Source organism: Equus asinus, chromosome 2, assembly GCF_041296235.1.
Source record: "Equus asinus isolate D_3611 breed Donkey chromosome 2, EquAss-T2T_v2, whole genome shotgun sequence".
Classification (NCBI taxonomy): domain Eukaryota; kingdom Metazoa; phylum Chordata; class Mammalia; order Perissodactyla; family Equidae; genus Equus; species Equus asinus.
In genome coordinates, this window is record NC_091791.1 from 120,827,103 (window position 1) to 120,850,817 (window position 23,715).

General features: G+C 38.7%; 1 protein-coding gene across 1 annotated transcript in view; it reads left to right on the forward strand.

The window, feature by feature from the left end:
* NIPA1 (NIPA magnesium transporter 1) overlaps window positions 1-23,715 on the forward strand; it is a 50,193-nt gene that overhangs the window by 19,854 nt on the left and 6,624 nt on the right. Inside the window, exons 3-4 of the mRNA XM_014829931.3 lie at window positions 368-458; window positions 21,156-21,316. Coding sequence (XP_014685417.1) covers window positions 368-458; window positions 21,156-21,316 — 252 coding nt within the window. The remainder of the gene's footprint in view (window positions 1-367; window positions 459-21,155; window positions 21,317-23,715) is intronic.

The following is a 23,715-nucleotide window of genomic DNA, read 5'->3' on the forward strand; positions in this document are numbered from 1 at the left end:
GTAGGGCCCACGCAACTTGAAGGGACACGAGAAGCTCTGCAAGATTTATCTTAAAGTAGGAGGTGTTAAGGAGAGAGTGGAAGTATACCCTGTGTTGCACCCACCGTCAGTCACTGCCGGTTAAGTTGGGAATTTCCACAGAGGGAAATATCTGCCCCAGACTAATTGGGCCATTGACTCTATGGGGCCTGCTCTCCTCTGCTGTCAGGACCCTTAAACATGCAAATGATGCTGCACATTTCCATCCCCACAAGTAATGGAAAAGAAGTAGCCCTTTCAGAGCAGAGCCTTGCAAAATTCAACTCTGTGCTCATGCTTGAAGAGAGCTATGTGATTGCAAGTGATATCCTTGTGATTCTCTTGACAGTGGCTCTTGGCCAGATTGGAAACTTCCTGGCTTACACAGCGGTCCCCACGGTCCTGGTGACTCCCCTGGGTGCCCTTGGAGTGCCGTTTGGGTGAGAGCTGGGGTTCTGTGTTTTGTTTTTTAATGTGTAGTTTAGATATAAGAAAACTTTTCATTTTAAATGTTTCTGTTAAAATAATAAAAGTAAAATAGTGGGGGTGGCCCCGTGGCCGAGTGGCAAAGTTCACGCGCTCCGCTGCAGGCGGCCCAGTGTTTCGTTGGTTCGACTCCTGGGCGCGGACATGGCACTGCTCATCAAACCACGCTGAGGGAGCGTCCCACATACCACAACTAGAGGAACCCACAACAAAGAATATACAACTATGTACCGGGGGCTTTGGGGAGAAAAAGGAAAAAAAATAAAAAATCTTTAAAAAAAAAAAAAAAGTAAAATAGTAACTGAAGGTATGTCTTCAGTATTATACTCTATGTGGTTTAATTTTATCCCTTCAAATTTAGTTGTATGAATTATTAACCCTTCTCTTAGACATTGGCTTTACCATATTTCAAATCCTAACTTATTTATGGATATCAATGAATGTGATGGTATCACTCTCCTGGTCTTTGCCCTAGAAGACTTCCCAGCACCTTGGCAAGTGATTCAGAGAGATTATTAAGCAAAATAGTCAGTTAGTGTTTTATTTGGATGCCTAGGATCTGCTGCTGGATGCTAGGCAGTTCCCCCACCCCACCCCAGGAAGTTAGGAAATTATAGAGGTTGGGACGAATGACACATGGGCACCAGTGGGTGCTAAATAGGATTTATGACTCAAAACAGTCAACAGCAAATGGATCACCCAAGGAGAAGGGCACTGGTTTGGTCCAGTGGGGCTTTGGGTTTTTATTGTACTTAAGAGGTGCGCCAGGTAGAGGTTCCCACATTCAGGCTGTGGCTTGTATGTTTTGAAATTTCAGCACCAAGGGACTGAGAATGCCAGGGCCCAAGGGTAGTGAGCAGGCTTTCTTATCATGTTGCCCAGATGTGGGGCAAAGGGGAAAAGGGAGGAGTAAAGGCTGCCAGCCACCATAAATGGAGTCTTTCTTTTTATTACACTTGGCTTACCTACAGAAATGATTTTATGAGACATTGTTAAACGGCTTAACACATATCCTCTTGTGAACGTATTTATATTGTTTTACCTTTGAAAAAAATCTCTAATAAACAGAGAGAGGATAAAAGAGAAATAAAATCCAAGTTTCTAACTTACTGATACACTGGTATTCTGCTGTATTTCAGACAGACCCCTTAATCCTTGCAGAGAAGTGTGTCTATGATGGATGGATTTAATTATGTGCCTTAAAGTCATTTAGGCTTTAAGGTTTTTAGGCCTGAAACGCACACATATGTATTTCACATGTGAACCGTTGAACATGTGTTTGTAGTACATTGTTCTTATCAAAACATAAGCCTAATACCACATGTATCTTGATGTCATTTTGCATTTTGTACTGCCCTGAAAAGCTTGGATTGCATGACTGGTACTCACATCAGGGAATCACTACTGCAGCTTTCCAGAGCCCAGCCTCACTCCCCAGCATGTTCCCGTGAAAAATTTTCAGGCAAACAAACAACCCAGCCCTGTGATCTTTGGACGTTGTACATTTAATGTGCATGTATTAAAATGCCTTGCCTCGTAAATTTCCAAAAAACTATTCTCATGGACTTTGATAATTAAGTTTCCTCACCAGAAATGTTCACTGCTCCAAGTCTTCAGGAGATGTTACTTACCCAAAAAACCACGTGAGATGATATTATGGATAAAAAGACTGCTTTTGACTAAAGATCCCAGTAAAAGATTTTTTAAAAAGAAGAAAAATAGGGGCTGGCCTGGTGCTGTAGTGGTTAAGTTTGCGTGCTCCACTTTGGCAGCCCGAGGTTCACCAGTTCGGATCCCAGGCACGGACCTAGCACTGCTTATCAAGCCATGCTGTGGCAGGCGTCCCAATATAAAATATCGGAAGATAGGCACAGATGTTAGCTCGGGGCCAATCTTCCTCAGCAAAAAGAGGAGGATTCGTGGTGGATGTTAGGCCAGGGCTAATCTTCCTCAAAAAGAAAAATAAAATTAATTTGGAAAAATTAAAGTTATCAAAATGTTCATATATATCTTTGTACATATGTATATATACTTTTAAAGAAGCTCTCTTCTTGATAATGGGGTGAGAAATGGAAATGAAAAGGATGTGGTGCTGGAAAAAAGTGTCTATCAGTGAAATAGAATAGAGAGCCCCAAAATAGGTCCACTTTTCTCTACAATGGTTTAATGTATGATAAAGTAATCATCACAACATAGTACTTTTTTTTTTTTTCAAGTCAGCAACACTTTAATAAAATGAGCAGAACCCATTATAACAACAGCTCTTTATTACATGGATTCAAATACACAGCAGACCAATCATTTTCCCTGAAATTTAACAATCACATTCAATAAAGCCTGTTAGTGCGTTCCTCAACACTCTAAGGGGCTTCCTTCAAATTAATTCCCTTTACAAAGCCTGCGCAGAGAAGAGGTTAAGCACCAGTAAGACAGACTGTTGCCAGCAGTAGGTTACAACATAGTACTTTTAAAAGAGGTTTTAAAAAACTTTTAAGTTGGAATTAATTTCCAAATTACAGAAAAGTTACAAGATTAAGAATAATCAAAACAACATCCATATATCCCTCACTCAGACACACCAATTGTTGACATTTTATCCCATTTGCTCCATCATTTGCTTTCTCTATATGAGGGTTTTTCAACTTTAACACTATTGACATTTGCAGCCGGGTAATTCCTTGTTGTAGGGAACTGACCTGTGCATTATAGGGTGCTTAGCAGCATCCCTGGCCGTGACCTACCAGATGCCAGTAGCACTCCCCCCACAAAATGTCTCCAGACTTCAGCAAATGTCCACTGGGGGCAAATCTCCCCCAGTTGAAAACCACTGTTCTATATCAATATGGTGTTTGTTTTGGTTTTTGTTTTCTGGATTTTTTTTGATCTATTTGAGAATAGTTGTATATATATCATGAGCGTTTATTCTTAAACACGTTGACTTGTATTTCGTAACACTAGAGATAGTCTCTTCATAACAACAGTACAATTATCAATTTTGATAAATTTAATGTTATAATACCTATATGTAATCTGCCTTGCTTATTCCAGTTTTGTTAATTGACCCATTATACCATTATCCTTTATACCATTATTTTTCCTTCTAGTCTAAGATTCACTCTAGTATTGGGAGCTGCTAGTTTAGTTGTCATGTAGTTTAAAAGAGAAGGCCTTTTTTTTTTTTTTAAATAAATAGTGTTGGGTAAGCAATTTGTAGGAACATCAATTTAAATCCTAATCATAGCACAATCAAAATATGATCTAAGCAAATTAAGCATTGTATACAGGATACCTATCAAGTGTGAAAATGCAAACAAATACAACGTTGAATGGTCTGTTGATACTACATTCAGTGCAGGATTTGTGTGATGACGTGATGTGTTCAAGTATTTTGTTTCACTCAGCAATGCAGATTCAATGTGCTGCATAAGGCTGCAGTGAATCCAGTGCATTAACTGGCATCTCCTCCATACCTGCCCAAGCACCTGTGGTATGTTGCTACAAATGATTTATGTCTCTGATTTTCACTGCACAAACCTGCATCACCAGCATAACCCAGAGTAAGTCATGTTAAGTCATGTAGAGATTTAATCTTTAAAAAAAAGGAGAGAAAAATGTTTAGCTATGTTCCCAGAGTTTATGGCGCATGTATAATCTTTTAATGTGTTTTCAGATCTTAGAAGGATAAGAAGATTCTAAAGTGTGAAGCAATAAAAATGAAAAGGTTAATTTTCTACAATAAAAAAACAAAATGGGATAGAAAAAAGATTTCAATCAAATATTACAATAATTAAAGCTATGATATAAAGACTTCTTAAATTGATCAGAATAATATGAAAATCTCAATAGATAAAATGACAAAGGGCAAAGAGTGCCATTTCATAAGTAGAAAAATACATTTATTCCACTAATGTTAAACTTCATTTTCCATAAAATGCACATTAGCAACCAGATATAATAAATACATGTAAGCACAAAAAGGAGGATGAGGAAATAGAACTATATAGGAGTAACATTGTATCTCTTTGCAGTTAAGTTAGTGTCAATTTGAAATGTATTATGATAAGCCTTAGATAAACCACAAAAATGTATAGTGAAAAAAGTTATAAAAGGAATTAAAATGTTACTCTGTAAAGATTCTCTTAATGCAAAAGAAAGCAATAAGCAAGGAATAGGGAACAAAAAAAGATGTGAAACGTAGAAAACAAAAAGTAAAATGGCAGACATAATCTAACCATATCAATAAAAACATTAAATGTCAATAGATTAGACAATCCAATCAAAAGGCAAAGATCTTCAGGCAGGATAGACAAGCAAGATCCAACTATATACTGTCTACATGTGATATACTTTAGCTTCACGGATACAAACAGATTGAATGTAAAAGGAAGGACAAAGGATATACTATGCAAATAGTAACCATAAGAAAGTTGGAGAGGCTATACATCAGACAAAATAGGCTGTGAAACAAAAAATGTTACTAGAGATAAAGAAGGACATTTTATAATGACAAAAGCTTCAATCCATCAGGAAGAAATGACAGTTATAAACAAATATGGGCCTAAACATAGAGCTTCAAAATAGATGAAAGAAAACCTGACAGAAGAGAGAAATAGACAATTTGACAACAATAGTTACAGCCTTCCAATACCCTACTTTCAATAATGGATAGAACACCTAGGCAAAAGATCAAGAAGGAAATAGACGACTTGAATGATGCTATAAACCAACTAGACAGAACAGACATCTGTAGAATGCTCCAGTCAACAACAGAAGAATTCACATTCTTTCCAAGTGTACATGGAACATCCTCCAGGATAGACCATGTGCTAGTCAATAAAAAAAAAAAAAATGAATAAATTTGAAAGGATTGAAATCATGTGAACTACTTCCTGTGACCACAATGGGATGAATATAGAAAGAAAATCAATGAAATTTGTGAAATTCACAAATATGAGGAAATTAAGCAACTTACTACTAAATGAGCAATGGGTCTAGGAAGAAATCACAAGGGAAATTAGAAAATACTTTGAGATGAATAAAAATGAACAAACAGCGTACCAAAACTCATAGGATTCAGCTAAAGAAGTACCCAGAAGGAAATTTATATCTATAAATGTATACATTTAAAAAAAGAAAGGAAAGATCTCAAATCAACAACTTAACCTTCCATCTTAAAACACTGGAAAAAGAAGGCAAACTAAACCCAAAGCAAGTAGAAGGAGTGAAATTATAAAAATTAGAGTGTAAATAAGTGAAATAGAGAGTATAAAAACAATAGAGAGAATCAACAAAACCAAAAGATCATCCTTTGAAAAGATCAACAAAATTGATAAGCCTTTAGCTAGACTGACAAAGCATAAAAAGAGAGAAGACTGAAAATACTAAAGTCAGAAATGAAAGAGAAGATATTACTACCAACTGTACAGAAATGAAAAGAATTAGAAGCAAATAAAATGAACAACTGTATGCCAACAAGTAAGATAATCTAGATGAAATGGACACATCCCTAGAAAGACACAAACTACCAAAATGGTTTCAAGAAGAAATAGAAAATCTGAAAAGACCTATAACAAGTAAAGAGATTGAGTTAGTACTCAAAAAATTTCCTTCAAGGAAAAGCCTGGGTACGGCTGGTTTCACTGATGAAGTCTACCAAACATTTAAAGAATTAATAGCAGTTCTTCATAGAAGTCTTCCAAAAAATAGGAGAGGAGGGAATCCTTCTCAATTCACTCTGTGAGGTCAGTATTACCCTGGTAACAAAACCAAACAGCACAAGAAAAACAAAAACTAATTTTCTTATGAATATAGATGGAGAAATCATCAACAAAATACTAGCTAACTGAATCCAGCAAAACCTGAAAAGGATTATACACCATGGCCAAATGCTGTTTATCTCAGGAATGCAAGGTAGATTTAAAATCAAAACTAAACTAATATAATTACACCACACCAATAGAATAAAGGATAAACACCACATCTCAATAGACACAGAAAAATCATTTTATGACATTCACCACTCCTAGGCCAGCCCCAGTGGCCAAGTGGTTTAGTTCAGCAGACTCTGTTTCGGTGGCCTGGGTTCACTGAACATCTGGGACAAGATGTCCACTTTTGCCACTTCTGTTCCGCATTTTACTGGAGGTTGTAGCCAAGGCAATTAGGCAAGCAAATGAATTAAAAAGCATCCAGATTGGAAAGGAAGAAGTCAAACTATCTCTATTAGCAGAGGAATGATCTTGTATATAGAAAATCCTGAGGAATCCACTAAGAAACTATTAGAATTAATAATGAGTACTGCAAGGTTGCTGGATACAAGATCAATATACAAAAATCAATTGTGTATATATATGAAGTAGCAGTGAGCAAGCCAAAAATGAAATTAGGGAAACAGTTCCATATACAGTTCCATATACAGTAGCATCAAAATGAGTGAAATATTTAGGAATAAATGTAACAAAAGAAGTGCAAAACTCATACTCTGAAAACTGTAAAAAGATTCTTGAAAGAAATTAAAGAAGAACTAAATAAATGGTCTACTTTCATAGATAAGAAGAATTAATGTTATTAAGTTGGCAATACTCCTTTAAATTCAGTTACAGATGTAGTGCAGTCTCTGTCAAAATCCCAGCTGATTTATTTGCAGAAATTCACAAGCTGAACCTAAAATTAATACAGAACTGGAAGGGACCCAGGATAGCCAACACAATCTTGATAAATAAGAACAAAGTTGGAGAATTCACACTTCCTGATTTCAAAACTGTTTTTTCTGAGGAAGATTACTGCTGAGCTAACATCTGCTGCCAATCCTCCTCTTTTTTCTGAGGAAGACTGGCCCTGAGCTAACATCCGTGCCCATCTTCCTCTACTTTATATGTGGGATGCCTGCCACAGCATGGCTTAACGAGTGGTGCATAAGTCCACACCTGGGATCTGAACCAGTGAACCCTGGGCCATCAAAGTGGAACGTGCGAACTTAACCACTGTGCCACCGGGCCAGCCCCCTGATTTCAAAACTTTTTATAAAGCTACAGTGATCAAAATAGTGTGGTAATAAGAGAAGGATAGACATGTACATCAATAGAATAAAATTGAGATTCCAGAAATAAACTGTAACATTTATAGTCAATTGATTTTTTCCAGTGCTTCAAAGACAATTTAATGGAGAAAGAATTGTCATTTCAACAAATAGTGCCAAGCCAACTAGATGTTCACATACAAATAAATGAAGTTATTCCCCCTCACACCGTATACAAAAATTAACTCAAAATGGATCAAAGATGTAAGTTTAAAAGCTAAAACTATAAAACTCTTAGAAGACAACATAGGTGTAAATCTTTGTGACCTTGGATTAGTCAATGGTTTGTTTCTTAGATATGATACCCAAAGCACAAGCAACAAAAGGAAAGTAGATAAATTGGAGATCATCAAAATTAAAAACCTTTGTGCTTCAAAACATGCCATCAAGAAAATGAAAAGTCAGGAGAAAAGGTGACATCACCAAAATGGTGATGTAGGAGAAACCAGCCTCCATCACCCCACAAAAATCAGCAATTAGACAGCTATCCATGAGCAAAACAACTCTGAGAGAGCTCTGGAGTCCACTTAAGAAACTTATTAACGCTATGGAACAAAAATACTGAGAATAACTGCATCATTTTGACTGTGTTTTCTCATCCTCTAAGCTGGCATTACTCAGCGCCATGAAGGAACTTCCAGATGGAAGGAGTTCCGCTCACCAGGAAAGGAAGAGTGGAGTAAGTGAACAGGTTCCCCAGCCTTTCAGGGCACCACACGAAGGTCCCACTTCCCTTTCACCCACCCAGACTGGCAAAACCGAGATGTAATGGTTAGAAACAATGAAGAAAAGCAGGGGATAGCAGTGGCAGCCACACAGCAGGAGCGATTGTGGTTTCCAATGACTTTATCTGCACAAACCCCAGCAGATTTCACCACTGAAAGTAATAGCTAGCACAGCTGTCATCAACCCCCTGGAGATTTCATCACCTTTTGCCTCACAGGTATGCATGTTCACTGATGCAGGCCACAGGCCGCCTGAGTTCTTCCTTCCTCTCTCCAACACCCCTGCCCTCACTGGAGCCCGGGAACCACACTGGTAGCCAGCTCAGGCGTCTGGGGCTATGTGAGTGCAAGACACCAGCCTATATCCCTACAGCTGACCCCCACCAACACACTGCAGGCCAGATACCCATCGTGGACCTCCAGTGCAGTGCACATGCCTTGCAGGGAAAGGGAGGTGTGGAATGTGCAGCCACAGGAGAGCACTCTGATAGCCACTCCACAGCTACTTCTTGGCCCTGTTTTCTGCCACTGGCCTGCACCACTATATTCATCTGCAGCTAGCCACTCAAGCTGTGTACCTGTATGGCCCCAGACCAACCCCCATCACCAGCCTCCACTTCACTGTGCATACCTGGGGGCAGAGTGTGCAGCCACAATAGAGTACACAACAGCCAGGGACCCCAGAGCTGCCAATGAGCCCATAGTTGGCCCCATCTTTTGCTGCTTGCCTTGACTTCCACCACTCTGTGTCTGTCTGCAAGTGGACCATGCAACTATATAGGCATCTTCAGATGGCCCCTGAAGCTGAGTGTTTGCAGACAGCTGGCTCTGGCCACCACGTCTGCCTATCTTGGTCCCTAGCTGCAGGACCTGGAGGTGCTGCTGAGGACCCCACAGCCCCTGCCACTACTATGGACCCTCAACAGTGCTTGCCAAGGAATGCACAATTGTTGATGCTGTGGACCCTAGCAGCCTGAGCCAAAGAGACATTATGCCCCACTGGACCTGGTGCCACCCTATGCCCCCTCTCTTGGTGCTCTGTACCACTAGACCCAGGGTCACAGCACACTCCAGCATGCTCCCACAGTAGGTGAAAGTCTTCCCTTACTGACATCAGTCTATAAAGTCTAGAAGAGGTGACAGCTTCTTCACATGTACAGACGTCTACACAAGGCTACAGGGATCATGAAGAATCAGGGAAACAGGACTCTACCAAAGGAATACAGTAAACCTCCAGTACCTGGCTCCAAAGAAATGTAGATCCAGGAATTTCCCAACAGGAAATTCAAAATAATTATTCTAAAGATGCTCAGAGAGCTACAAAAGAAAACAGATATCAGGAAAATACGAGAACAAAATGAGAAGTTCAATGAAGAGATAGAAAACATTAAAAAAAAAACCACCAAATTTTGGAGCTGAAGAATACAGTGATTGAACTGAAGAATTCAATAGAGAGCTTCAATAACAGACTTGACCAAGCAGAAGAAAGTATCAGTGAGCTCGAAGACAGATTAATTGAAATTATCCAGTGTGAGGATCAAAAAGAAAAAAGAATGAAAAGGAATGAAGAAACCCTATGGAACTTATGTGACACCATTAAGAAAACTAATGTACGCATCATTGGAGTCCCAGAAGGAGAAGAGAGAGGGAAAGGAGTAGAAAGCTTATTTAAAAATATAATGGCTGAGAACTTTCCAAACCTGGGAAGAGATTCGGACATCCAAGTTCATGAAGCTAATAGGTCACGCCAAGATTTCAATCCAAAATTACCAGCTCCAGGACACATTATAATAAGAGTGTCTAAAATCAAAGACAGAATTTTAAAAGTGGCAAGAGAAAAAAACTTTTTCGTACAAGGAAGCCCCCATAAGGTTATTAGTGGATTTCTGAGGAGAGACCTTGCAGGCCAGCAGAGAATGGGTTGATATATTTAAAGTGATGAAAGAAAGAAATTGCCAACCATGAATGCTATACCCAGCAAAGATGTCCTTCAGAAATGAAGGTGAGGAAAACACTTTCCCTAACAAACAAAAGCTGAGGGAGTTCATCACCACTGGACCTACCTACAAGAAATGCCAAAAGGAGTTTCTCAAGCTAAAATGAAAGGATGCTAATTAGTAACATGAAAATATACAACACACTGGTATAGCTAAGTATATAGTCAGTTTCAGAATACTCTAATACTGTAATGTGGTGTGTTAACTACCTAACTGTAGTATAAAGGTTAAAGGATAAAAGTATTAAAAAGAGCCATAGCTACAATAATTTGTTAATGGATACACAATATAAAAAGATGTAAATTGTGGCATCATAAATATAAAAGGGGGGCAGTAAAAGGGTAGAGGTTCTATACGCAATAGAAGTTAAATTGTCGTCAGTGTAATATAAACTGTTGTATCTCTAAGATGTTTTATGTAAGCCTCATGGTAACCAGAAAACGAAACCTGCAGTAGATTCACAAAAGAAAAAGATAAGGGAATCAAAGCATACCACTGGAAAATCATCAGTTCACGAAGGAAAGCAGCCAGAACAGAAGAAAGGAAGAAGGGAACTACAAAACAGCCAGAAGACAATTAACAGGACGTTATTAGAAAGTCCTTTCCTATCAATAGTTACTCTAAATGTTAATGAATTGAATTCTCCAATCAGAAGACATAGCATAGCTGGATGGATTGAAAAAACAAGACCCAACTATGTACTCCCTATAAGAGACTCAATTCAGCTTAAAGGACACACGTAGGCTCAAAGTGAAGGTATGGAAAAAGATATTCCATGCAAACAGAAACCAAGAGAGAGCACGGGTAGCTGTATTTATGTCAGACAAAAATAGACTTTAACCCCAAAAGAGTAACAAAAGACAAAGAAGGTCATTATATAATGATAAAGGGGTCAGTTCATCAAGAAGATATAACAATTGCAAATATAGACAAACCCAACATTGGAGCACCTAAATACTAACACATCTAAAGGGAGAAACAGACAGCAATACAATAATAGTAGGGGCCTTCAGTACCCCACTTTTAACAATGGATAGATCATCCAGACAGAAAATCAATGAACAAACATTGAACTTGAACACACTTTAGACAAAATGGACCAAACAGACATAGCCAGAACATTCCATCCAACAGCAGCAGAGTACACATTTTTCTCAAATGCACAGGGAACATTTTCGAGGAAAAATGATATGATAGGCCACAAAACAAGTCTTAGCAGATTTAAGAAGATTGAATTCATACTGGGTATCTTTTCTGACCACAGTGGTATGAAACTGCAAATCAGTAACAGGAGGAAAGCTGGAAAATTCACAAATATGTGGATGTTAAACAACACACTCCTGAACAAACAGTGTGTCAAAGAAGAAATCAAATGGGATATAAAAAAATATCTTGAAACAAATGACAAGGTAAGCAGAAGATACCAAAACCTGTGGAATGCTGCAAAAGCAGATCTAAGAGGGAAGTTTATAGCAATAAATGCCTCCATTAAGAAAAAAAGAAAGATCTGGAATAAGCAAGCTAATTTTGCACCTCAAGGAACTAGAAAAAGAAGAACAAATGGAGCCCAATCTAGGCACAAGAAAGTAAATTAACAAAGATCAGAACAGAAATAAATTAATAAGGTACATAAAGACAATAGAAAAGATTAACAAATCTAAGAGCAAGTTTTTGAAAAGATAAACAAAGTTGAGAAACTTTTAGCTAGCCTAAGAAAAAAGGAGAGAAGACTCCAATAAAATTAGAAATGAAAGAGGAGACATTACAACTGAACCACAGAAATAGAAAGGATTATAAGAGACTACTATGAATAATTATACACCAATGAATTGGATAACATAGAAGAAATGGATAAATTCCTAGAAACATACAACCTACCAAGACTGAACCATAAAGAAATAAAAAATCTGAACAGACTAACTACTAGTAAGGAGATCAAATCAGTAATTAAAAACCTCACAACAAAGAAACGTCCAGGAACAGATGGCTTCACAGGCGAATTCTATCAAACATTAAAGAAGAATTAATACTAATCCCTCTTAAACTCTTCCAAAGAATTGAAGAGGGGGAACACTTCCAAACTCATTTTATAAGGCCAGCATTACTCTGATACCAAAACCAGACAAGGACACTACAAAAAAGGAAATTACCGACCAATATCCCTGATGAACATAGATGCAAAAATCATCAACAAAATATTAGCAAATCAAATTCAACAATATATTAAGAGGATCATACCCTAGGATCAAGTGGGATTTATACCAGGGATGCAAGGATGTTTCAACATCCACAAATCAGTCACTGTGATACACCACATTAACAAAATGAAAGATGAAAATCATTTCATCATCTGAATAGATGTAGAAAGGTCATTTGACAAAATTCAATATCCATTCATGATAACAATTCTCAACAAAGTGGGGACAGAGGGAACATACCTCAACATAGTAAAGCCAATATGACAAGCTCACAGCTAACTCGATGGTGAAAAGCTGAAGGCTTTTCCTCTAAGATCAAGAACAAGACAAGGATGCCCACTCTTACCACTTTCATTCAACTTAGTACTGGAACTATTTAGAGTGAGGCAAGAACAATAAATAAAAGGCATCCAAATGGGAAAGGAAGGATTAAAATGGTCTTTATTTGTAGATGACATGGTATTATATATGAAAAACCCTAAAGACTCTGCCAAAAAAATGTTAGAACAAATGAATTCAGTAAAGTTGCAAGATACAAATCAACATACAAAAATTAGTTGCATTTCTATACACTAAGAACAAACTATCAGAAAGAGAAATTAAGAAAACAATCCCATTTACAATTACATCAGAAAGAATAAAATACCTAGGAGTAAATTTAACCAGGGAGGTAAAATGATATATACACTAAAACTGTAAGACATTGATGAAAGAAATTGACAAAGACAAATAAATGGAATGATATTCCATGCTCATGGGTTGGAAGACTTAATATTGTTACAATACCATACTACCCAAACCCATCTATAGATTCAATGCAATCCTTACCCAAATTCCAATGGCATTTGCCACAGAGATGAACAAACAATTCTAAAATTTATATGGGACCACAGAAGACCCTGAGTAGCCAAAGCGATCTTGAGAAAGAATAACAACCTGGAGCATCGCACTTCCTGACTTCAAACTATATTATAGTCCTGTGTTCCTTAATGATGGTTTTGAGAAATGTGTTGTTAGATGATTTTGACATTGTGCGAACATCGTAGACTATACTGAGATAAACCTAGATGGTATAACCTACTACACACCTACGCTACATGGTGCTAATCTTATGGGACCACTATCATATATGTGGTCCATCACTGAATGAAGTGTCATTACATGATGCGTGACTGTACAGCCTATAGTAATCAAAACAGTATGGTATTAGCATAAAAACAGACACATAGATCAATGGAACAGAATAGAGAACCCAGAAATAAACCCATGCATATATGGTCAACTAATTTACGACAAAGGAGCCAAGAATACACAATGGGGAAAGTACAGTCTCTTCAATAAATAGTGTTGGGAAAACTGGACAGCCACCTGCAAAGGAAGGAAACTGAACTCCTATCTTACACCACACCCAAAAATCAACTCTAAATGGATTAAAGACTTGAACATAATATCTGAAATCATAAAACCCCTAGAAGAAAACATAGGGGATAAGCTCCTTGATATTGGTCCTGGCAATGATTTCTTGGATTTGACACCAAAAACAAAGGTAACTAAAGCAAAAATAAACAACTGAGACTATGTCAAACTAAAAAGCTTCTGCATAGCAATGGAAACTGTCAACAGAATGAGAAGGTTTACAGAATGGTAGAAAATATTTGCAAATCATAGATCTGATAAGGGATTAATATCCAAATTATATAAAGAACTCATACAACTTAGCAAAAAAATAGTCTGGATAAAAAATGGGTAGAGGATCTTAATAGACATTTTTTCAAAGAAGACATATGAATGGTGAACAAGTACATGAAAAGATGCTCAACATCACTAATTATCAGGGAAATGCATATCAAAACCACAATGAGATATCACCTCATACCTGTTAGAATGACTGTCATAAAAAAGAAAAAAACCCGAGACACGTGTTGGTGAGGGTGTTGAGAAAAGGGAACCATCATGCATTGTTTGTGGGAATGTAAATTGGTCAACAAATTAAAAATAGAACTACCGTATGACCCAGGATCCCACTGCTGTGTATACATCCAAAGGAAATGAAAGCAGGATCTTGAAGAGATATCTATATCCCCATGTTCACTGCAGCATTCTTCACAATAGCCAAGATATGGAAACAACCTAAGTGTCTATCAATGGATGAATGAATAAAGAATATATGGGGTAGATACACAATGGAATATTACTCAGCCATGAGAAAGAAGGAAATCCTGCAGTTTGCAACAACATGGATGAACCTTGAGGGCATTATGCTTAATGAAATAAGTCATGGAGAAAGACAAACACTGTATGCTGTTACTTAATATGTGGAATCTAAAAAAGCTGAACCCATAGAAACAGAGAGTAGGATAGTGGTTACCAGGTGCTGGGGTTTGGGGGAATGAGGAGATGTTGGTAAAGGGTATGAACTTCTAGTCATAAGTTGAATAAGTTCTGGGGATCTACTATACAGCATGGTGATTATAGTTAATAATACTGTACTACATACACGACAGTTGCTAAGGAGTAGATCTTAACTATTCTCACCACAAAGAAGAAATGGTAATTATGTGATGTGATAGAGGTGTTAGCTAACACTATGGTGACAATGATTTTGCAACGTATATGTGTATCAAATCAACACATTGTATACCTTAAATGTACACAATGTTATAGGTCAATTATATCTCAGTAAAGCTGGAAAAAAGGTGCAAAGTCAACTGAAAGAGTAGAAAAAATTTCCAATTATATATCTGATAACAGATTTGTATTTAGACTATATAAAAACTCATACAACCATCAATAAAAGGACAAATAACCTAATTAAAAATGAGCAAAGGATCTCAGTAGACATTTCGCCAAAGAAGATCTACAAGTGGCCAATTAACATAAGAAATAATGCAGATAATTAGCCATCAGGGAAATGCAAATCAAAACCACAATGAGATAGCACCTTGTACCCACTTGGACGGCTATAGTCAAAAAGAATGACATTAACAAGTATTGGCAAGGATTTGGAGTAAATGGAACCCTCATATACTGCTGGTGAGGATGCAAAATGGTGCAGCTGCTTAGGAAAATAGTCTGACATTTCCTCAAACAGTTAAACATAGAGTTCCCATATGATCTGGCAAACCCACTGCTAGGTACATACCCAACAGAACTGAAGACATATGCCCATACAAGGATTTGTGCATGAATGTCTATAGTAGCGTTATTCATGAGACAAAAAGCAGAAACAATCCAAATGTCTATCAACTGATGAAGGACATAGAATAAATGGTATATCCATCCAATGGAATACTATTAGAAAAGAAAACAAGTGAAATAGTCATATACATTACAGTATAGATGAACCTTGAAAACATTATTTTATGTGAGAAAAGTCATTCACAAAGGACTATATATTGTATAATTCAATTATATGAAATGTCCAGAATAGGCAGATATATATAGAAAGTAGACTCATGGTTGCTTTGGGTTGGGGGCTTGAGGGAGATTGGCAAGTGATGGCTAAGGGTGATACATCAGTTTCTTTTGGTATAATAAAAATGTTCTAAAATTGATTGTGGTGATAGATGCACAATTCTGTGAACATACTAAAAGCCAACGAATGTACACTTTAAATGGGTGAATTTTATGGTATGTGAATTGTATCTCCCTAAAGCTGTAAAAAGAAAAGAAAGAAAATAGAATGGGTGTCCATTTCAAATTAGTACAACCTATCAGAAGGCAGAGTGGCAGTGGGTATCCAGAATCATCTAAGTGTTCTTGATCTTAAAGCCAGAGTCCTACTCTGGAAAATTTAATCTTAGAAAATGATTAGGAAAAAAAATATTTATTATAGCTGTGTGCACCAATCTAAATGTCAAACAATGTTGAATAGTCAAAGAAAAGTACAGTTTTATAGCATATTTGGGCAGTTTAATAAATGAAAGAAAACCACATTTATTGAGCTCCACATGCCTGGAACTCTACTAAGTATTCTCTCATATGAAATAACAGTAAACTTCCTGGATGGGCAGGTGGATAAAGGGGAACAAACCCAGCATGACGCAGCCCACTGCGAGTGCAGGGAAGACGAGTCGGTCTGCATGGAGCTGAGGAGAGTGTTAGAATGAATGGAAGTGTTTGGTAGAGTAGGGGGATTTTTGTCGTTTTCTATTTCAAATTACCTTTTATGTTGTAGTGTTGTTTATAATAAAATTTGGGCAAATAAGGCTAAGATGGTGTTTCAGCATTTGATATTCATTCAATATGACACAAGATGCTGTCTGGAAGAGGAAAGATAGAAATCCTTTGAAAGACTTTTCCTTCACTTTTTCTTTAACTTCTAATAATATGTCCACTAAGTATTTATTAATGCTGTGGTTTGTAAAAGGGTTGTAGCTACCGCTGTCTTGGAAATGCGGCATCAATTTCTTCAGATTTGTTTTAGAAAGTACCGTTTGAATCAGTATGTACATAGATTCATTCCTTGCCCCAAGTAAATGTGTAAGTGGAAAGTGAACATACTCTAAAATACCCTTTATATCACTCATGGATAATGTATTTATACACACTTTTTTTTTTTTTTTTTTTGGTGAAGAAGATTCTCACTAAGCTAACATCTGTGCCAGTCTTCCTCTATTTTTTGTATGTGGGATGTCACCACAGTATGGGTTAAAGCGCGGTGCATAGGTCCGTGCCCAGATCTGAATCCACAAACCCCAGGCTGCCAAAGCAGAGTGTGTGAACTCAGCCACTACGTCACCGAGCCAGCTCCTATATGCACTCTTAAGTAAAAAAAAAAAAAAGTCTGACTTTTCTTTTACCAATAAAATTAGCACTCACTTTTCCACTATAAAATATCACAACTTTGGCAAATAAACTGTCATGATAAGTTGCTCTCTTAAAAAGTTGATATGATTTTATGTAACAGTACTTGACATATAATAAAATATCTAGTCAATCTAGTAAATCCCTGAGTTTTCCTAAACCAAATTCCTACCTCCACAGCATTTTTTCTTCTTTTGGTGAATCTTTCCATGGTATGTGATTCCTTCTCATAACCTAAATTTCCTCCAAACGGCCACCCCCACTGGAGTGTGGGCTCTCTCCTGCCCTCTGGCCACAGCACACATTTTTTTCCATTTTTTTCAAATTGTGGTAAAATACACATAACATAAAATTTACTGTCGTAACCGTTTGTAAGTGGTTTCAAATACATTCATAATATCGCGCAACCATCACCACCATCCATCTCCATTGCTCTTTTTATCTTGTAAAAGTGAAACTCCATATCCATTAAACATTAGCTCCTCATTCACCTCTCCCCACCTCCTGCAACCACCACTCTACTTTCTGTCTCTATGAATTTGACTCCTTTAGGGACCTCATGTGAGTGGAATCATACAGTATTTGTCTTTTATGACTTGTGTGTTTCACTTAGCATAATGTCTTCCAGGTTCATCCATGTTTCAGTATGTGTCAGAATTTTCTTCCTTTTTTAAGGCTGATAATATCCTATTATATGTATATATCATGTTTTTCTTATCCATTCATCCATCAATGGGCACTTGAGTTGCTGCCACATTTTAGCTATTGCGAATAATGCTGCTATAAACATGGGTGTAAAATATCTCCTCAAGACCCTGCTATCAATTCTACAGCACACTTTTGTTTGTTTCCTATTACTGTAAGTTTGAGACAGTTTATTGACTCTCTCTCAGCATGAAGTTTCTTTCCCCCTCTTTCTATTGCCTTTTCTTGGTCACACTCCTCTCCACTCCCTCCTCTCACACTACCCCATTCCCCAACCCTCACCACTGGGGACTCTGCTCCTCTGTGTTGTTGTGTCCTGATGCCAACATGGAGCTTGTGCTTCCACCTCAGACCAGCTATCCAGGTAGCTGAGTGATCAGGTCTTGCTAACCATTTAACTCAAGGAGTGGCAGACTTTTTCTGTCAAGGGCCAGATGGTAAATATTTTAGGCTTTGTGGACCATGTGGCCCCTGTTGCAACTGCTCAACTCTACCATTGTAGTGGACAGTAGCCACGGACCAGACCAAACATGGAGACAAGGCTGCAATCCCATAAGATGTTATTTACAAAAACAGATGGAGGGCTGGATTGGGCCTGAGGCCATGGTTTGTTGACTCCTGATTTAAGTCAAAGAGCTTTCAGCTGCCTTTCATTTAATCTAGGCTCAAAAGTCAATAGGCTCTAGTTACTGCAGCCTGGGAAGAGGGAGAGAAGAAAGGCTTTGAGCTGGACAGTTGGTGATTTCCTGCTAGGGGAGGCCCGTTAGACAGATGCTCTGCCCCAATTCCATCCACCTTGGGGTTGTCCATTCCAGGCGACAGAGCAGAGGCAAGGACTAGTTCTCCATGAGGAACAGACTCAAAGATAAGCAGCTGCCCAGATCCCTTCTTACTGTGTCCTTAAATGACACAGTACTGTAAGGATAATGTTTCTAGCTTCTCTAAACTTGGTGCTTTAACATCTGCCCTACATGCATATGCCAGAGACGCCTTGTTCTGGACAATCCAGTAATGTTCCTGAGTCACCTTGCCTTGGTCTCCTGCCTCCTTCATCACTCCCAGCCCCTCCTTAGGAGGAGTTTTTCCCCAGCTAGGGCGTGGGGGGAATGCTTTTCAAATGTAAACCAACCAGTCCAGAGTCCACAACACAAGCACCTCCTTTATTGGACTCACACTCCTGGTCACTATCCACCTGCCCTAATCTCCCCAGGGCCAGGTACCAGACAACTAGGGACAGCCCCTATGCCCCAGAGTCCTGAAGTTATTCAAACTAGCCAATCCTAAACCTGCTTACCCTGCCTCACCCATTCCTTCCCACAGAAAACACCATAAAGACTCTTGCTCATGTTTTCCCCTTGCTCCCTCTGCCTCATGACTGGCCCTGGTGCTTCCCTGTGTGGCCCTGCATGATGTGTTACATGGTGTGCATGGTGTGTATGGTGTGTCGTGACCCCTCATCTTGGAAACTGAGAGTAATAAACTATCAGTTGTTTCTTGGTCTATTGGCCTTACTATACCTCAGATTTTCTATTACGACACTCTACTTTACAGATAGTTTCTATTCATACATTCTGTTTTATAGTACTATTGTATGTTACTGTTGAATTTGTACTCTAGTATTTTACTGTGGAATAAGAGATGAGCTGGCCTCATGGTCCAGGCTTATTTCTGCCTCTCTGCTTCCATGCGTGGCAGCCCCTTCTCTCCTTAGCACAGCCCACCCATCATCCTAGGCTGGTCCCAGGCCCACCTCTTTCTCTGAGAGCCCCTCGGTCCTTTGGTTTCCACCTCTCTGCACAGCTCCATGTAGCTCAATTTAACACCAGGTGTATATTCTTGTATCGTTTCTTGGTTCTTTCAGTGGTGTTGCTTATTTCCCCACCTACACTGCTGGAGTCTCCTTGAGGACCAGGCTGTCTAGGGACAGAGACACAAAATGGTATTAAGGGAAAAGAACGGATCTTTGGTCTTATGGGTATGTCATTGCCATAGTTTCACCTCTTATTAGCTTTGTGGCCTTGAGTCAATGCTAATTCTTTCTGAGGCTCAGTTTCTTTATCTGCAAAATGAAGATTAAACAGGAAATAATCCAGTATATATCTGGGCGTGATGTGCCCTCCTCATGGATGTTCATGTTCCCTGAGTGCCCTTGGCATAGATACCAGCAAAGTGACAGTGACCAGTCCCATGATTTACTAAAAGCTCAGGTTTTCCAATTCAAATTGTATACTGATGTTATACAGGGAAATAAGAGAAGAAACATATCGCCAGCCTTAAGATTATAGATATTTTGTGAGGAACACTTTTCTTTTTTTTTGCATGAAAAAAGTAACGTGACCACATTGTAAAAGTTTTGGCTATTAGAGAAGAGAAAATAATCCATCACCCATACTCCTACCATAATGCAATTACTGTTAGCATTTTGATTTTGTCTTGTTTGTGTATTTTCTCACTTAATTTATATTGTGTTTTTATTATGGGGGCCAGCCCAGCGGTGTAGTGATTAAGTTCACGTGTTCTACTTTGGTGGCCCAGGGTTTGCAGGTTTGGTTCCCGGGCATGGACCTAGCACCACTCGTCAAGCCACAACTCTGGTGGCATCCCACATAAAATAAAGGAAAGACTGGCACAGATGTTAGCTCAGTGACAGTCTCCCTCAAGCAAAAAGAGGAAGATTGGCAACAGGTGTTAGCTCAGGGCCAATCTTCCTCACAAAAAAAACCACTTCCAAGGTGTGTTTTTATTATGAATTACTTGTAATTATTTTAACAGTTTTCATATCCTACTTTCTCACTTAGTTTTTTTTCATTATTTGCCTTTATAAATAAGGATGCAATATTTTTATTTTTAGTCAATCATAAAACTTATTTTTTTATTCTGATATATTTTGTATCTACTGAAATAATATGTAGCAGTGTGAGTTGTCATTAACATGTACTTGCTATGCATGAAATTGGTATGAAAATCATGTGTGTTGAAATAACAACTTCAATAAATTCATATTCTTTTCTGCCCTTAAAACTAAATTAAAAATAAAACATGGCTATAATGAAAATGTGACTTTTCTAAAGTAACTGCAATTAGTAGAAACAGTTCAGATAATATGATTTAAACTTTAATGATTTCTGTTCTTTAATTAAAGGTCCATTTTAGCCTCTTATCTTCTGAAGGAAAAGCTCAACATCTTGGGCAAGCTGGGGTGTCTGCTAAGCTGTGCAGGTTCTGTTGTGCTGATTATCCACTCCCCGAAGTCCGAGAGTGTGACCACTCAGGCCGAGCTGGAGGAGAAGCTAACCAACCCAGGTGACTCCTGGCAGCTCTGCGGAAGAGTTGCGCATCTCCAGGACTGTCCTTCTGGTAGCCCGCAGTCTGTCCTCACAGCCTCTCAATTCTAAGACAAGTGCATGTGTCTGTGGGCTGTGCCTGGCAGCCCGCATTGTTGCGCTCTCCTGCTGCCTCAGGCATGGGAGGAGGTCTAGTGTCACCACGTTCTGGACCCGTACCAGCTCCTGCCCTTCCTCCCCCGGGGGCTGTCTCCTCTGGCCTTCCGTGCACTACCCTCCTGCCTTGGGCATGCAGCTGGGGACCCCTCTGCTTCCTTTCTGGACCTCTGGGGCCTTGTGCATGGGTGCCGTTAGCATCCAAGTCTACTAAAGCACCCCTCTCCACAGTGGTCTCATCCAGGCCTCACTCCTATGGACTTCCTACTTCCCACCGCTCCCAACCCCCACCTCCCATAGCCCCCAGCCCACCTCCTTCCTGCCTTCTTGCTGTCCCTGGTCACTGGTGCCCCTCCTGCTGGGGTCTGCTCTGAGCAGTGCTCCCCTCAAGACCACTGTTTGTCCGGGCTTCTGCACTCCCTCTGATGGGAAGCTCTCTGAGGCAAGAGCTAGTTTGATCTATCTTTAGATGTTCCATAGAGGTCTCTCTATATTTTTCCTATATATTTTTGACTTATAATACTTTATTTGTTTGACAAATGCAATAAAAAACAACAGTTACCATAATTATACAGGCCTATAGATTCTTGTAAATTACTTTCAGGGGACTATTGTATGTTATTTACCAACAATTTTAGACAGGTGCCAGCCCAAAACTGCATCCATACCAGTATCCCAATCGGATATCTTTAGGCTACTCAAAATGGACCACTCTTGTAGCTCTCAATTGGCAGTGTTGACAGCAGCGGAAACATCTGTAAAATTTGAAAAGGGATTCATAGTGAGATCAGCTAAGACTGTATCTCCCTGTAGTTTGTTATCCCCAAACTTAGCATTGTGATACTCATCTCCTCCTGTAAAAGCCAAAATATTTCCAATACTGTGAGAAATGAGAGTACAAAAAACATGAAAAGAGGATCAGAAAACTAGGTTTGTGTGTCCTGAAGTTTTTATTTCATGTAATTTTCAGAACATTCTATCCAAATACTTCTTACTTTTTGATAAATGTCAATGATAATACTATATTTAGGTCCTGATGTGTACAAAAATTGTGTCTAATTTGAATACTACCATAAAACTTTGGCATGAAATTATACTGGTAGCAAAAAGATTTTTTTTAACATGAGAAACCTTTTTTTGTTTAACCTGGAATATAAAATGGTACTATTCTGGCCAGTTAATTTATTAAATTATAGTTATTTCAAATTTTTTTTCTTATTTTTTTTTCTAAAAGTAAAACACCAGAATGAATTTTTCTCAAATAATTGCCTCAGAAGAAATTTAAAATAAGTGCTTATTTATGTTTCTGAAACTGCTGATATGTGAGCTCTAATACTCAAAGAGAGGAAAGAAAGGGAAAGTTACAAGGAAAGTTCTTGGGAGAGAAAAATGTAAAGCCTGCATTCTCAGTGGGGGTGATGTCACTTCAGAGGGCGAAACCAGTCCTTGGGAGTGAAAAAATATCATACTCTTTTAATGTATAAAGCACAGGTATAGATATAGTACATAAAGAGATATATAGTGTATCTGTGAAATTAAAATTTCATAGGGATAGGCGATTAGGGGAAGAAGTATAAAAAGGATCCTTAGGGGCATGATAATGAAGAGAAAGGGTTGAGAAACACTGATGTAAATCAAGTGTCACAAAGCTGGGAGGCATCTAGCGGCTCCTTTCTCTAAAGATAAAAATAAAAAATTAAGGTTGATGACATGAAAATAGAGAGATTTTCCTGGGTGTGGGTTTTTTTTTCCTAGCTGCCCAATTCTCACATGTGGCTGTTGAGGCTCATTGTCCACAGTCCTCTTGTTGTCACTCCTGTCCCCTCTCTGCTCTCATGGCCACTGCCCACTTTTTCTTCCTGTCCCTCTGCACTGCCTGCCTTTGACTGCAGCCCTCATTGCCCCCTCCCCGAGCTATCTTGATGCCTGGGACCCTTCTGAAATGCTTCTTCCAAGCTAGAAAGCCATTTGCAGCACCTCTTCCCATGGGAGAAAGCCCAAACCACTCCACTCTTAGGCCCAGCTGCTTTTCCTGTAACAAAGCCTGCACACTTGCATTCAAACTGCTTCCAATTTTCTTCCACACACACCCACACTTGGCAGTTGTTTGTGTTTGCATATGTTGCTCTTTCTGCCTGCCACTGCCGTTAGTTCAGTTTGTAGGTCAGGCTCCCAGGCAGCTTTCAACTGTCTTTCCAGCATCTCTTCTCTGTAGTATCTTCCTGAATCTTCTCCTAGAGCAGGGCTCCATAATTCCTTATT